General features: G+C 42.3%; 1 protein-coding gene across 1 annotated transcript in view; it reads right to left on the bottom strand.

Moving 5' to 3' along the window:
- CTNND2 (catenin delta 2) overlaps positions 1 to 16,286 on the bottom strand; it is a 538,472-nt gene that overhangs the window by 415,518 nt on the left and 106,668 nt on the right. Inside the window, exon 3 of the mRNA XM_072413368.1 lies at positions 9,127 to 9,239. Coding sequence (XP_072269469.1) covers positions 9,127 to 9,239 — 113 coding nt within the window. The remainder of the gene's footprint in view (positions 1 to 9,126; positions 9,240 to 16,286) is intronic.

Below are 16,286 nucleotides of genomic sequence, written 5' to 3'. Positions count from 1 at the left end.
CTAATGTTAAAAATTCTAATTGACCTGTAAAGGACTGTAAATAAGCACAGAAAAAAGAGCAGGTGCGCGCTAATTAATTGCTATGATCTCACCATTGCTTTAGAGATTCTCCTTAATCGCGCAGCTGAAATCTAATCGCCTTAATTGGCAGATTCGCGCTCCCTATTGTGAAGGCTGGAATCCGGCTGTTAGTGAGGCGAGTGTACGAGCATACTCGAGTCCGGACCGCGGTAATCCGCGATCAATGGCCGCGCGTACTTTCGCGCTTCCAGCGAGCGCGGATTTTATTGATGAATCAGGGGCATTGTCTGCAATTCTGCTTAATTTGGCTTTAGAGACTTTTAGAAACATCCACAGATTTTCAAGAAATAGGTATTGGTAACTGAAGGATCAAAATTACTGCATTTGTGGATGATTTGATGCTTTATATCCCCAAACCTAAAAATGTAAAAGATCAACTGCACAAATGGTCTAGGTTAACACTCTTTTATATGGGCAGAGGTATTCTAAAATAAAATAATTATTTTCCCAAAAATCTTATACACTATACAGATGATACACATATTGCTGAAAAAAAGAGAACTGCAAGAGCTATAGAAAATATTTAGATCCTTTATTTGGGTATGCCAACATGCAAAACTTAGGCTGCGTACACACTTGCACTGCTTTTCGTCCGATATTTGGCTCAGGGCCGATATGGGATGAGAATCTGGCGTGTATAAAGCGACTGTCCAGAAGAAGCAAAGGGGGAGAGCGCACAGCGGGGTGCCGCTCTGACGTTTTCCCCTTCCCCTCTCCATAGAGCAGAACGGTGCTGTATGTGCAGCACTCATGCATGCATTGTGCAGTCCTTAGTCGCTGGAATGGATCGTGAAAGATCCTTTCCAACGACAATTATTGCACGTGTGTACCCAGCTTTGGTCTGTATATATTACAAAAACCTGTGGAAAATGAGGGCTTAATTTTTAAGATGTGGAACTCTGTAGTTGGGAAGCAATAACTAGATTTATTAAAGACTGGATCCATGTATCCTTTTGTTACACCAATTCTACTCTAGACCAGCAAATGTTGCCTTACTTAAACCTCATGTTTATGTTGCATATGCATAAGGAATTATTACCCCTGGTGGTCCTCAATAATCCTCTTTTATATGTGTGTTGGCAAGTTTGGAATAAAACAAGGAGATTCCAATTGGACAGCCACTCCTCTCTTTTTATCCTGCTTTGGGGTAATTGGGACTTTCCCTGGGCGATTAGGGTACCCTCAGGAAGAAAACGCCACACTTTCGGTATTTGAGATGAAAATCTTTTGTGAACTGTTTAACAAAGAAATACATTTTTCATGAAGCTGCTTCCACTTTATATCGAGAACTGAACTATTTGCATTTATCTAATTAGGATCTTGTGAATCTGTAATTATTAAGGTTCTTTCAGCGGGAGAATGAGCTCCAATGCTCCAAATCCCAACAGATGTACAATTGCAGATGTGTACCAACTAAATAAAATTAACCTGGATTATGGTACTATATGCACTGGTCTTTGTAGGTGGTATGCCCACTTCCCTGATAGAACACCTGGTGATTCCTTGGCAGATTTTAGGAGAGCTTGGAGAACCATCTGCTCATCGATGTATATTGGAGATGCTTTTAAACATTATTCATGGAGTGTATATATCTCCCTTCTATTCTTATCATATGGGTCTTAGCTCCACCCTAAAGTGTCTAAAATGCAAAGCAGTCAAAGCAGATTTATATCGCATGTTCTGGAATTGTCCCAAAATCAAGTATTCGTTGAGGGTGATGGTGTCCAGCATCATTTAGTGAATTACATAATGCTTGGGCTTTTTTTGGGGAGATCACAATACAGAGAATGTGAATTGTTAAAGAGTAGAGAATTTCCTTGAAACATAGAAATCATACACTGTTATCCTTCCTGAAGCCCTCAGAAAACTTGTGGCGACATTCGACCAAACCTAATGGTACACATAGCTTACTGGACACATTGCGTACAATGACCCTACTGTTATATATTAACCAACCTGAAGACCCTTAAACTGCTTCCCATCTCATTGCTTTGTTAAATCATAGTAATTTGATAGTTTTTTTTTTCTTGGTGCAGTATTCTTTTCAACTCTGTCTATTTGTTAAATCATAGTAATTTGATACTCCTTTTTTTTCTTGGTGCAGTATTCTTGTCAACTCTATTTGTCTGTAACACCAGGTAAGGACAGGTCTCATTAAGGATCCAGAAAAAAAATATATAGGGATCTGGACAATAAACCCAGATTTTGGCTGGATAGGTTCTTTCTAAAGGAGCTTTCTTCACCATAATAAAACTTTCCTTGTTAACCCCCCTAGTGTTCTAATTCTGTCCGTTTTTTGATGCAAAAAGTGATCCTATTTTTTTTGCATAGAAATTTTTTGTTTATATTGTGGGCCTGTAATTCTTAGGATAAACTCCCAGGTATAATATTTTTATATTTATTATATTATAATCATTATAATAAAAAATTATGAATCATAACTATAAAAAAATAATGAAATAATAGACCACAACAATGTATTTTATCAAAAAAAAATATTTTATCAAAAAATTCTCACTGAAACAAGGGTGCAATGTTACTGATAAATAATATATATTAAATGCAGATTTTAGAAAAAAAATATTTACATTTTTAGTAGACATCCCGGGTGTGGTAGATTTTGAAGCAGGGTGCTGCCCAAAGTCCAACATCACAGTCAGGACAGTAGAACCTGGTTTCTTTGGGTTTCTTCCTCCCTGTGTCATCGGTCTTTGAGCAGCAAACCACGCACATCCATGTAGGTGCTGCCTTTTGGATTGGTGGGATGTATTCAATGACATGACGACCGGTCAGGTGTTCTGGGTTCACAGCAGTGGAAGCACGACGTCCAGGTCTATTCATAGCCACTGATGGTGTTTGGTGGTTCTTGACTATTCAGAAACTTGCAAAATGAAGTCTGAATGATTCACAGGCCTCTGACAATTTTTTTTTGTATAGAATGTAGTTATTCCATAGGCACTGCTTAACAAGATGCCTGAAGATTTTTTTGTAGTACTTCCCTTGCTGTTTCCCTTATGGCTGGGTAGAATGTCATGGCTTGGTCAACTCTGTCGACACCGCCCATGGTGTTGTTGTAGTCAATCACCACCTGTGGCTTCATCAATTTTTTCCCAAGTATTGTGTGTACCAGAACAGTGGGGGCATTATGGACAGTACTCATCAGGCACACATCTTTCTTGTCACGCCATCTCAGGCCCATCATCTTGCCTTTCTGCCAGGCAACAATTTCTCCTGTCTTCAGCTTCCCTTTTGCAAACATTGCTGGCAGGTTGTGCCAGTTAGCCCTAACAGTTCTATAGGCATCTGTTCTGTGTTCCAGAAGGAACTCATAAAGCTCAGGAGAGGTGTAGAAATTGTTAGTTGTGACACAATAGCCCTGACCTAGCAATGGCTCAATGAGGGATAGCACTGAAGATGTTGCCAATCCATAATGGCTGTATCTGGGGCATCTGAGACACTTCCCAAACTTTCTTCAGTTTTGGTACACGATGCATTAGATTTTTGTCAATGCTGACATCTCTTTCTTGCAAATAGGTTTGCTGGAAATTTTGTAGAATCATCTGAGACACTTTCCAAATTTTCTTCAGTTTTGGTGCAGGATCGTTAGTCTCATTAAATTCTTTATTGTTTGTGAAGTGCAGGTACTTCATGATGAGGGAAAAGTATATTGGCATTCTGGCATGACTGTGCCAAAGAATGGAGTGGCAATCATTTTGTTCTTGGACCAGTACCATATCTGCAAAGGTTTGCCCACAATTCACTGCAGGATCAACAAGCCAAAAAACACCTTCTGCTTCTTGCAAACCTCAAGTGTTGAGCACCTTGTTGTTGTCCAGCGTACCTGCATAAAACAAAATAAAAAAGGTATTTTAGGATATGTTCTTTTATAGTGTGGTGAAGGTTGCAAGTAATATGTTAGCAAACACAGAGCAGCATACATGTTTGCATAAAAATAAATTTAGCAATAAATTTCAGAAAGTTAGCAAACACATCGGCTTACCTGTTTGTCTCTGCAACAATTTTTTCGATAACTTAATCGGTCAAAAACAACCTCAGTTATGCCCGGGGGTTGTCGCATTCAGCCTCAATTTTCATCCCAAGTGCGCCGGTAAATGGAAATCTTGGCGGTGCTGCCTGGTCCGCATAAAGGTCAATGGAGCACCAAGTGCGCATAGCACTGATCTCAGGTCACGAATCGTCGCTCAGTTCACATTTGCTGTCTGATGACAAATTTTCTGGTGAATCACTATTGCTGGATTCCACAAGGGATTCCAAATCGCTATTGCTGCTTTCAAATTCCTCCAAAACAGTGCTTGCGCCGGCGAGATGCCTTTTGGATGCCATGTGGTCTCCAGCAATCAGTCAGGAACAATCAAGGTCAAAGACAAAGTGATCAAATGATACATTTACGATTCAAGTCATCAAAAGGTCAGCTCAAGGACAGGGCTAATAGTGGGCAAAATGTAAATCAGATCACTGGGCAATGATGCTTGGTGCACTAAAATATGATGCAGGGTTCTCCCCAGGCCCTTTTAGTTGGGCGCACCACCCAGCACTTTTCAGCACCCACCCGGCTGTTTTTGGGTGGTTACTAAAGAGTTTGGTCACAATACAGTGGCTGCCACCCGCCTACAATTTCTTCCCACCCGGCTTAAAAAAATTTCTGGGTTGAGCACTGTGATCTATACTTTTATCATATGTTTTGTAGTGTTTTTTACTGTAATTGTAGATTACATTAATTTATTACAGTACTGCTTTTTTTTCTATTTACAGATTACGGTAATCTGCTTTTAAATTTCCTGCCCTCACAATCCATCACTCCACCGCATCACCCAGAAGATGTCACGTCTTGTCGGGTGATGCGATAGGGATGTCCCCGCCCTGCTCACTTCCCTGAAACCACCAACGATGCTGCTCGCATCACCTGGCGGATGCGAGCGTCACATCCTCTGGGTGATGCGAGCAGCTATAGTAGGTTCCGGGGGTGATGCCAGAGGGAAATGGCCGCTGGCATCACCCCTCGGAATTTACTATAGCTGCTCCCATCACCAGTTATATGTGATGCACCATGCAGAATGCATGGTGCATCACATCTAACTTCGAATAGGCGCAGCAACATAGCTGGGACCCAGGCGGCATTTAAAAGCAGATTACTCAGGAATATGCTTTTAAATTTCCCGCCTGGCCACGCCCCCCCACGGACACGCCCTGGCAACACAGCGGGATTGTTCGATCACTGCTGAAGTGCGGGCCACAGGTAAGAGGGGCTCCTAAAGTTACCCCGAGTGTGAGTCGGGGTTACCGCTTTTTGTAAGTGTTTTCCACCCCGAGTCACACTCGGAATTACCGCTAGGGAGGTTAAACCTCTAACCAGTCAACTCCATTCCTCCAACTCCAGTCAAGTCCTTTACAGCACAAACTATTTTTGGTTTTGTTGTTTTCAAACGTAAGAGGAAGGAATGCCATGGGCATAATGCCATTATTGTGTTCTGTTTGTGTAAGTTGAAATCGAAGATGGCAGATGGGTCCTCCATTTTTAAAAAAGACCTGCAATCAAAAAGTCACTAAAAGGTAGAGCTAATTCACAAAAGAGAAATGCAAATGCAAAAGCCCTGGCTCCCGGTGGCTTTCTTTCGCATGTGCTGTGCAGTGTAGAGCTCTGCCAAGCTATCAGGGACAATTTAACTCCAGTGGCCTTCAAATGGCCAAAGAGCATTTCTTTTGGAGAAGCAGGAATGATGACAAGTTCTAGGAGGCGGTGATGACAGGATCCTAGATGCTGTGCATACTTGCGGACGGTTTATGAAAGATGCTCACCACTCAATTTCATAAACAGGGTTTCATGAACTGGGTGAATCAAGGTACATAACATATGCTGGTAAATAATGCCTGCAGTGTATTATTACAAAAATAAGGCTTAATGTATAAGCATAATGTCACACTCACAGACTGTACAGCTCTGCCATTGCTGCCACCAACATGGCTGTCAGAATTAATCCTAATCTCCATTCATGAGGCAAGCGCCCTCTGTAGTTAAAATAGGGAGACTACAGGAATTAGGAATGTTTAGCCTGTCTTCCAGTCATCCTATTGACAGAAGATGCACCAGCAAGGTCTTCAAACACATTAAATGGGTCCTACTGGACCTAAATACACGTCTACAGTAGTGTTGATGTTCGAATTCGGGTTGTCCCTATATTCGACCTGAATATGGCTGTTCGAATTCGGATAGACCTAACCCAAAAAACACAGGATTCGACAGCAAAAATTCGGAAAAAAAAAAAGTTTAAAAAAAAAATAAAAATTAATCTTAAATTAATTTATTTGTGTGTGTTTTTATTTTAACATGTTCTTTTTTTATTTTTTACAGGTTATCCGACAATGACATTATGAATCATAATGTCATTGTGGGATTACCGGACCGTGGGAACTTTGCGGTCACAGCTAATTGAAAGCACGTGCCTTCAATTAGCTGTAACCGCAGGCTAAACCAGGGCAATAGAGGTTGAATGGAGATACGTATCTCCATTCATTACCTCTACTGCTCTGTGATTGGCTGAGAAATAGGAAACCCTGATGACAGCTCAAGGATCATCAGGATTTCCCTTTCCTCAGCCAATCAGGGAGCAGAGCAATCAGCGGAGCTTTACTATGCTGACAGCTCTGCTCCCCTGATCGCTCCTTGCTCCCTAGAGGAGCTGTGACATGTATTACACATACAGAACATGTCACAGCTCCTCTAGGGCTGCAGGAGTGTTCGACTTTGACATTCGACCACCCGAATAATTTTGCTCTATTCGAGCGAATAGCTGCCGAATCGAATAGTGAGCTATTCGACCAACACTAGTCTACAGTCTTTCCTGGCAGTTGCATTTACTTGAACCTGTTGTCCTCCAGCAGATGGCACTGTATACCACTAATTCTAATCTGTTAAAGCTGTGTCCCTTAGTGAATGATAAAGAAACATACTTTCTGTTGATCAGTCTCTGATCTTCCCAATGCATACAATATAGGTAGTCCTCGGGTAACATACGAAAAAGGAACTGTAGGTTTGTTCTTAAGTTGAATTTGTATGTAAGTCAGAACAGGTACATTATTTCATTAAATGCAATTAGGACAGATGTTTGTCTCAACACGTTATTAGGCAGTATGGTGTCAGCTACTGTATAAAATCTTCCCTGTGAGTTGATCACAAACAAAGCAAAAACAAAATCTTTATTGAGCCCAGACTTTTATTAACTTCTGCAGCAAGCTGTGCTTTGATATGAAAAAATAAACAACTGCAGAGTTTATCTTGGTCAATAAAGAGTTACAAGATGCTGCAGAAAGGGCTAGCCCCCCCCCCCCCCCCAGGATGTGTTTAGCAAAAGTCATGCAAACCGCCCCCTCCCTCATCCAGCCTCCATCCTGCACAGGAGTGAGCAGGGAAGCCCAGTTTGTATCAAGGAGGAGTCCGTATGTCAGATGTCCTTAATCCGGGGACTACCTGTACTGATTTTCTTCCTCCAGCAAAATTATTAAAACATAAACTGCTTTCTGATTCGTTTCTATTCTGAATGCAAAAATTGTGGTGAATGTCAAATGCCAAAGAAGGCTACTGTATAGACTTATAAGCCTTATACCTGTATGAATACATCCCTCCCTCACAACTTTGCTCACTAAATTATTATTACAATGTCGCTGCCCAGGTCTTCCCTGACATGTCACACCAAGCTGCCGTGATGAGCCATATTTAGCTGGGCAGGCTGATGACATGGTGTGTTTGATAATGTTTGCTGCTTCTCAGCTGCTGCCCACTGGCTGAGGTTTATCAGATTGATTGTGGGTAATATTACATTTTTACACTTAGGCATAGAAAAAAAATAGGTAATGAGTAGAAAGGGTTAGTGTTACTGTACTGGATCCTATCCTGTTACCTTTTCTGGTGTGTAAGAATAGTACTGATTGAGTCACTATGGACTTTTCTGGATCTTCAATATAGTACTGTGCCAGCACAGTAATAATTGTGCGTTTTCAGGCATGTTTTAGATTGTCAACATGGTACGCTTTTGTGTTATTGCAGCCACATTTCTGGTGATAACAGAGCCGTACTTAATATACCACTAATAATCTTTCCTTTTGATTATGTCAATGCAGCATCGATTCTGACTCTGCAGACATGTTACATGATCTGCTACTGATCTATATATATTTATATTGTCAAAAAGTAATGAGAAGTAGGGACCCATAGACAATTGTCATTAAGTTGATTTAGCCATGCAGGTAACATTTTGCCATTTTGCACAAATGATAGTTATAAAACTATATTCAGAGGCTTTGCAAACACAAAAAGCAGGAAACCATATTTTAATGAATTTTTCTCACTTTTTCCTATTCCCCAGTGATAGGTCATGGTTAGAATAGCAATAAATCATTTAATATAATAAAGGCAGCTAATTCTAGCAAAGCCCCTGGATTTTTGACAGAACAGGTTGACTTGATCTGCATCAGCAAGATGCCTAGGATTCCTACCCAACCAAAAAAGGCAGGTGTCCATTGTGACTCTTTGGTGTCAAACAAATAGGCCTATCAGGAAACAAAATAGTTTTTTTGTCCCACAGTAACATCTTGTATTGCAGATGTCTGGAGTGAAACTGGACAGGGGGAACTAAGGAGGCTATAATCAGTCCAGGCTCAGTAATGGGGAGTCCAATGGCTTCTGGTTTAGTAGGGGGGACCCATAAACAATTTTCGTGAAGTTGGTTTAGCATTGGAGAAATTTCCACCAATGTAAGGCAACATTTTGGCATTTTGCAAAATTGACAGTGGCAAAACTATATTCAAAGGCTTTCCAATTAATGCAAAAATTTGGCAACCCTATTTGAATAAATCTAAAATTAAATTTGTTCACTTCTTCCCATCCCCCCGTGTTAAGTCATGGTCAGAAAAGAAGTAAGCCAGTAAAAAAATATATAGCTCTTATTAATTACTAACCTTAACACTGTTAAGCGAACATATATTTGCTGCTTTTTCAAAATACATAGCAGAAAGCAGAGTAACACTTACCTAATGCTACTCATACTGCCAGTTTCCGATCCAAGCTTGCATCTTTCTAGTTGGCTGGCAACAATTTGACGTTCAGCTTCAAGCTCTCTAGTGAGTCTTTCAAACTGTAACTCCTTGCAATTAAATTAGAAAACAAAAACACAAAAACAAATATATGCATTATTAAAAGTACAATGGATAAGTAATATAATTTTTTTCATATGCTATTTAAAATGATATTGGGTAACCTCAGATTTAATACCTTTTTACACTTTAATACAATGAAATGCCAGTCTGAATTATAAATTAGTAAATACCCACCCTGTACGCTGTACAATATTAAAAACACACAAGTACATTTATATTATAGAACAGACATTTCTAACTCTTCTTCACTACTGGTTATGCCATGCCAGACACTACATTTTACAGACCAAATTTCAAATGGACCTACTGTGACTGCTTGCTACTAGTAATAGTATTTATAGTATTTAAAGACTAGGGATGAGAGCGCAAGGTTTATAAATTCAATCTCACGGCGAATCGGACCTTTCTCCCTTACCGAACATGTAAGCGAGAACGGCCTTGCTTCGCCTTGAGGTCCTGTTCTCGTCGAATCATTTGCTCCCAGGATGCACAGCAAGGCCCAGCAGCCAATCAGTAGAGAACTGAGCACAGCCATATATATACAGGGAAGGAGGGAGGGTTTAGTCACGCCATCTTGTGTTCTGTGTCTAGGATAGACGCAGGGAGAGACGTGTAGTGTGACAGGGACAGTGTAGGAGCCGTCTTAGTTATTTTTGTTAGCTGCATAGTTCTGTGTTTTATAGGGCATATATCCTGTACTACTGTTTAGTATAGGATATTGTGTATGTAGAATAGGTTAGGCATACATCTTTTCTTTTACATGAGCTACTAGCTAGTCAGTTTTCGTAAATTGTCAGCAGTCAGCACAAGGTATATTGTGCGTATTACACTCAGGTGCTGTTCACTGACTGCACATGCAATGAAGAGACAATTGTGGTTGCTGCTACTTGTAGTGCCACGCATAGCTGGTCAGTTGTGTTAAATTGTCAGCAGTCAGCACATTTAGTGTAATCTATATTGTGTATTAGCGAAGACACTGTTGGTCATCTTTTTTCACACTGTACATTCACTAAAGCTAAATAAAGTCAATTGCAGTTCCTATTTACCAAAGAAGACCATTTGGTACAGTGAAATTTATGTCCTACTTTAAAATAAATACAGATATTTTAGTGTTTGATACCTGTTTCTATTTACCAAAGAAGACCGGTTAGTACATTTAAATTTCTGTCCTATTATTAAAGTATTTTAACCCTTCTAGCATTCTAATTCTGTCAGTTTTTTGATGCAAAAAGTGATCCTATTTTTTTTGCATAGAAATTTTTGTTTATATTGTGGGCCTGTAATTCCTAAGATTAACTCCCAGGTATAATAATTATATTTATTTATTATATTCATAAATTATAATAAATACATAATTATAAATCATAATTATTAAAAATTATGAAATAATAGACCACAAAAATGTAATTTTATCAAAAAAAATCAAAAATTTCTCACTGAAATTTTTCAAAAAAGGGTGCAATATTATTGATAAAAAATAAAAATAAATGCAAATTTTAGAAAAAAAAAATATTAATTTTAGTAGACATCCGGGGTGTGGTAGATTTTTTGCACAAAGTCCAACATCAGTCAGGACAGTAGAACCTGGTTTCTTTGTGTTTCTTCCTTCCTCTGTCATCCGTCTTTGAGCAGCAAACCACACACATCCTTGTAGGTGCTGCCTTTTTCTGGGTTGGTGGGATGTATTCAGTGAAGTGACCACCGGTCAGGCATTCTGGGTTGACAACGGTGGAAGCACGACGTCCAAGTCTATTCATAGCCACTGATGTTGTTTGGTGGTTTCTTGACTATAGATTCGGAAACATGCAAAATGAAGTCTGAATGATTCACAGGCCTCTTGACTATTTTTTTTGTACAGAATGTAGGCATTCCATAAGCACTGCTCAACTAGATGCCTAAAAATCTTCTTGTAGTACTTCCATTGCTGTTTCCTCATCGCTGGGTAGAATGTCATGGCTTGGTCAGCTCTGTCCACACCTCCCATGTGTTGTTGTAGTCAATCACCACCTGTGGCTTCATCACTTCTTTCCAACGTCTTGTGTGTACCAGAACAGTGGAGGCGTCATGGACAGTACTCATCAGGCACACTTTTTTCCTGTCTTCAGCTTCTCTTTTGCAAACATTGATGGCAGGTTGCGCTGGTTAGCCCTAACAGTTCCATAGGCATCTGTTCTGTGTTGCAGAAGGAATTCATAAAGCTCAGGAGAGGTGTAGAAATTGTCAGTTGTGACACAATAGTACTGACCTAGCAATGGCTCAATGAGGGATAGCACTTAAGATGTTGCCAATCCATAATGGCTGTATCTGGGGTTTAACTGTGTCCCTTTTTCAGTGTACAGTACTGTATTCCATATGTAGCCAGATGAGGATTCGCACAGCATATATGTTTTCATGCCAAATCGTGCCCTCTTTGACGCAATGTACTGCACCCAGCTGAGTCTCCCCTTGTAAGCCATTAGACTTTCATCAATGCTGACATCTCTTTCTGGCACAAATGTTTGCTTGAAATTTTGTAGAATCATCCGAGACACTTCCCAAATTTTCTTAAGCTTTGGTGCAGGATCGTTAGTCTCATTACATTCTTCATTGTTTGCGAAGTGCAGGTACTTCATGATGAGGGAAAAGCGTATTCTGGCATGACTGTGCCAAAGAATGGAGTGGCAAGCATTTTATTCTTGGATCAGTACCACTTCTGCATGGGTTTGCCCACAACTCCCTGCAGGATCACCAAGCCCAAAAACAACCAAATGTCATCCTTGGTAACAGGTTCCCACTTTCTGCTTCTTGCAAACCTCAGATGTAAAGCACCTTGTTGTTGTCTAGCTTACCTGCATAAAACAAAATAAAAAAGGTATTTTAGGATATGTTTTTATAGTGTGAATGTTGCAAGGAATATGTTGGCAAACAAAACAGCATATATGTTTGCATAAAAAGAAAAAAGAGCAAAAAATTCCAAAAAGTTAGCAAACACAGAGCAGCACGTTTGCATAAAAAAAAAATTGAGCAAAACATTTAAAAAAGTTAGCAAACACAAGAGCGGCTTACCTATTTGTCTCTGCAACAATTTTTTCGATAACTTCATTCATCAAAAACAACTTCAGGTATGCCAGGGGGTCGTCGCATTCAGCTTCAATTTTCATCCCAGGTGCGCTGGTTAATGGAAATCTTGGCGGTGCTGCCTGGTTTGCATCAAGGTCAATGGAGCAACATGTCCTCAGATTCAGAAATCGTTCTGGTGAAACAAATTTCCTGGTGAATCACAATCGGTCGATTCCACAAGGGACTTCAAATCGCTACCGCTGCTTTCAAATTCCTCCAAAACAGCGCTTGCGCCGGCGAGATGCCTTTTGGATGCCATGTGGTCTCCAGCAATCAGGAACAATCAAGGTCAAAGACAAAGTGATGAAAGTGATACATTCAGGAAGTGATTTATAAGCCATCAAAAGGTCTAATCAAGTTCCGCGCTAATAGTGGGCAAAATGTATATCAGGGCACTGGGCAATGATGCTTTGAGCACTAAAATATGTATTTATACTTTTATTTTGTGTTTTTATGTGTTTTGTACGGTAAAAAAAAAAAATTAAAAGCAGAGAACATAGCAATCTGCTGTTAAATTTCCCGCCACCAGAATCCATCACTCCACTGCATCAAACAAAAGATGTCACATCTTGCTGGGTGATGCGATGGGGTTGTCCCCGCCCTGCTCACTTCACTGAAACCACCAACGAAGCTGCTCGCATCACCTGGAGGCTGCGAGCGTCACATTCTCCAGGTGATGCGAGCAGCTATAGTAAGTTCCGGGGGTGATGCCAGCGGGAAATTGCCCATGGCATCACCCCTGGAATTTACTATTAGTGATCGCATCTGCAGTTAGATGTGATGCACCATGCAGAAATCCTGCATGGTCCATCACATCTAACTGAAAATATGGGCAGCAGCGTGGCCGGGACCTGGGCGGTATTTAAAAGCAGATTACTCGGTAATCTGCTTTTAAATTTCCCGCCCGGCCACGCCCCCCAATGGACCGGCACCCTGGCATCACTGGGGGATCGTCCGATCGAGGGCAGAGGTAAGAGGGGCTCCCAAAGTTACCGCTTTTTGCTAGTTTTTTCCACACTTGGGAATACCACGTGGGGGGTTAAGGGCACTTCCTCATTTAGAATGATTTCATATTTGCTACATTCCTACTTACAACATATAGGCTTTTATCTAGGATTGGTCAATCACCATGGGACTTTAACGGCATTGATTTTGTACAACTCCATACATTAATAAGAATTTCATCATTTATTCAAAAAATGTACAATAAAAACTGATTTTATTAAAACCAAGATGCGTGTTCAACAAATGAGCTCTGTAATTTTGCGGATAGACTTTTGGGCTCTAGTTCGACTTGTTTCTCAAAACTAAGTTCGATTCATCAGGAACAAGTCAAGCTTCCATCACTACACTTAATCCTCTGCTAGGACATAGACCATGGAACCAATCCCTTTCAAGTGTAAAATGATGCAGCACAGAGTCAAAGGGCTTCCTGCAAATATTGGTTGTGGTGCTTAGTTGCCATCCATTTTGTTCATAGGCACCGCTAGTCCTCACCACCCTGACATTCCATTGTAGCGGCTGTATGTTAAGAGAGACAACTTAACATACAGCAGATGTGTTGAGAGGGAGGAATACAATCATACAGCCACGTCATGTGGAGAGGATTGTGGACTGGGTCTCGGGGGCCTCAAGTGCAGCAGGTTTTTCTGCATCAGGAACCAGCACAGCCGTGACAGGAGCGCAAACACGAGTTAGCGCGGCTAATGTGCCTGTACCTCCCGATGACTCTCCCATGTTGTTTGATGAACAGCTTCAGGATTTGTCAGTGCAAAGTTCAGAGCAGGAGGCAGATTTTGAGCCCCTTGGAGAGTGTGGTCAGGACTTGCTGGGTGAGGGTTCTGGATCAGTGGCTGCAGTTGCAGGGGTTGGCTTGGATGAAAATGAGGTTGATGATGACGACCCTGATGTCACCTGGGAACCACTGGTGCGTGTAAGGGCTAGCAGCAGTTCCGAAACAGACATAGAGGGAAAAGCAGCAGCAACAGACTGGAGATGGGTCGCAAAAAAGGGACAGAAGAGTGGGCACAAGCAGGGAAACAGTCTGAAACAATGTGACTGTGGGGGGGTGGAGCTGGAGCAGACGTGGGGCACCCAGCAGAAGCAGAGGCAGGCAAAAAAAAGAACAGCAGAGTGGTTGCACGCACCTCTCTAGTGTGGTCCTTTTTCAGGCTGAAAGACGATGACGAGTGCGTAGCTATCTGCATCCTGTGCCACTGGCCGATCCACAGAGGACAAGCTGGATCCAATTTGGGTACAACATCCCTGCTTTCCCACAAACCACAAACCCCAAAGTAGGAGCAGTACTTGCATTCAATTGAAGGAGGTGCAACCACGTCATTGTCTCTTCTTCCACCTCCATTGACTCTTCTCCACCTCTAACTGTCATTGCTACTACGTCTCAGGGGGTTGGTGCCAGCCAGATATCTAGCGGCGAGGAAGTATCAGCTTCTGACTGCAGGTTCGTGGCATCAGACAACATTTGTTGCCGCAAGATGGGTGCTCCAGTGACCCCTTCAGCTCCCAGTCCCTTCAGCCCACTGTACTGGAGTTCTGCGCAAAGCATCGGGCTATGGGCCCAACCAACATTGGGCCCATTGAGTCATTGAACTCAATTCACCTCTAGCCAAACTATTGGCCTTGCAGCTACTGCCGTGCAGCCTTGTGGACTCGGCGCCCTTTACGTGACCTGATGACCTGTGCTGAGCGGCGGTGGAATATAGCAAGCAGGCATTACTTCTCTTGCACAGCTGTACCCAGTTTAAATGCACATGTAATGGGTAACCTCTTCCAGGCATTGGCATTCTCGGTGTCTAGCCAAATACACGTCACCATGGACAGCTGGACAACCAGGCACGGAGTGGGGTGCTACCTGTCCTTCACCGCTCACTGGGTGGCCTTGCATAGCTTAGTGGGCGGTAGTCTGCAAGAGGCATTACAGCACCTGGTACCCCCGCTGAAGGGTGTGGTGGGAAAGCATGGGCCACCCCAGTCCTCTCCCTCCTTCTCCTGCATTCCTTCTACCGTCAACCTCTCTCTTTTCGACACTCCTCTTGAAAAGGACAGCAGAGGAGGTCACTGTGGTTAGGCGGGCACGTCCCTCCAGCAGAGGCGTTGCCAGGCAGTACTGAAACTGGTGTCCTTGGCGGAGAGAAGTCACACCACCAGAGAACTCTTGTCTGCTTTGCACAGAGAGGTTGAGGCTTGGCTGACGCCCTCCCGGCTCACAACAGGCAACATAGTGTGCGACAACGGGGCCAACCTTCCTTCTCAGGGCCATCGCCTCCTCCTGCTGCTGCTGCCTGTCAGTACTCTATTCACTAAAATTGTATTACACACTTCTGTGGGGGATTGAGGATGCCCTACATCCAGCTCTAGCTGCCAGTTACCAATGCAGTCCCTGCTTCTTCTCAGGGCTCACTGCCTCCTTTTCCTGTTGTTGCTGCCGCCTAGCAGTACTCCATTCACTAAAATTGTATTATACAGTTCTGGGTGGCATTGACGATGCACTACACCCAGCTCTTGATGCCAGTTACCAATGCGGTCCGCACTCCGTCTCAGGGCCCACTGCCTTCTCCTGCTGTTGCTGTCGCTTGTCAGTACTCTATTCACTAAAATCGTATTACACACTTCTGGGTGACATTGACGATGCACTACACCCAGCTGCAATTGCCAGTTACTAATGCGGTCCATGCTCGATCTCAGGGCTGTCAGTATTCCATTCACTGAAACTGTATTACACACTTCTGGGTGGCACTGACGATGCACTAGACCCAGCTCTCTATGACACCTACCAACGCGGTCTCCCTGGTGATAGCTGACCAGAGGCCACACACTGCTACTGCTCTCACTGGCCCACGCTCTGTCTTTGGTCCTCCATCCTTTGGCCTAATGTCACCAGGCTACTTCTCCACAACTTTATGTTGGCATCCCTA

The sequence above is a fragment of the Pyxicephalus adspersus genome, chromosome 5 (assembly GCF_032062135.1).
Source record: "Pyxicephalus adspersus chromosome 5, UCB_Pads_2.0, whole genome shotgun sequence".
In the NCBI taxonomy this organism is placed as follows: domain Eukaryota; kingdom Metazoa; phylum Chordata; class Amphibia; order Anura; family Pyxicephalidae; genus Pyxicephalus; species Pyxicephalus adspersus.
The sequence above is the reverse complement of the archived record's forward strand: the minus strand, read 5'-3'. Positions and strand labels throughout refer to the sequence as shown.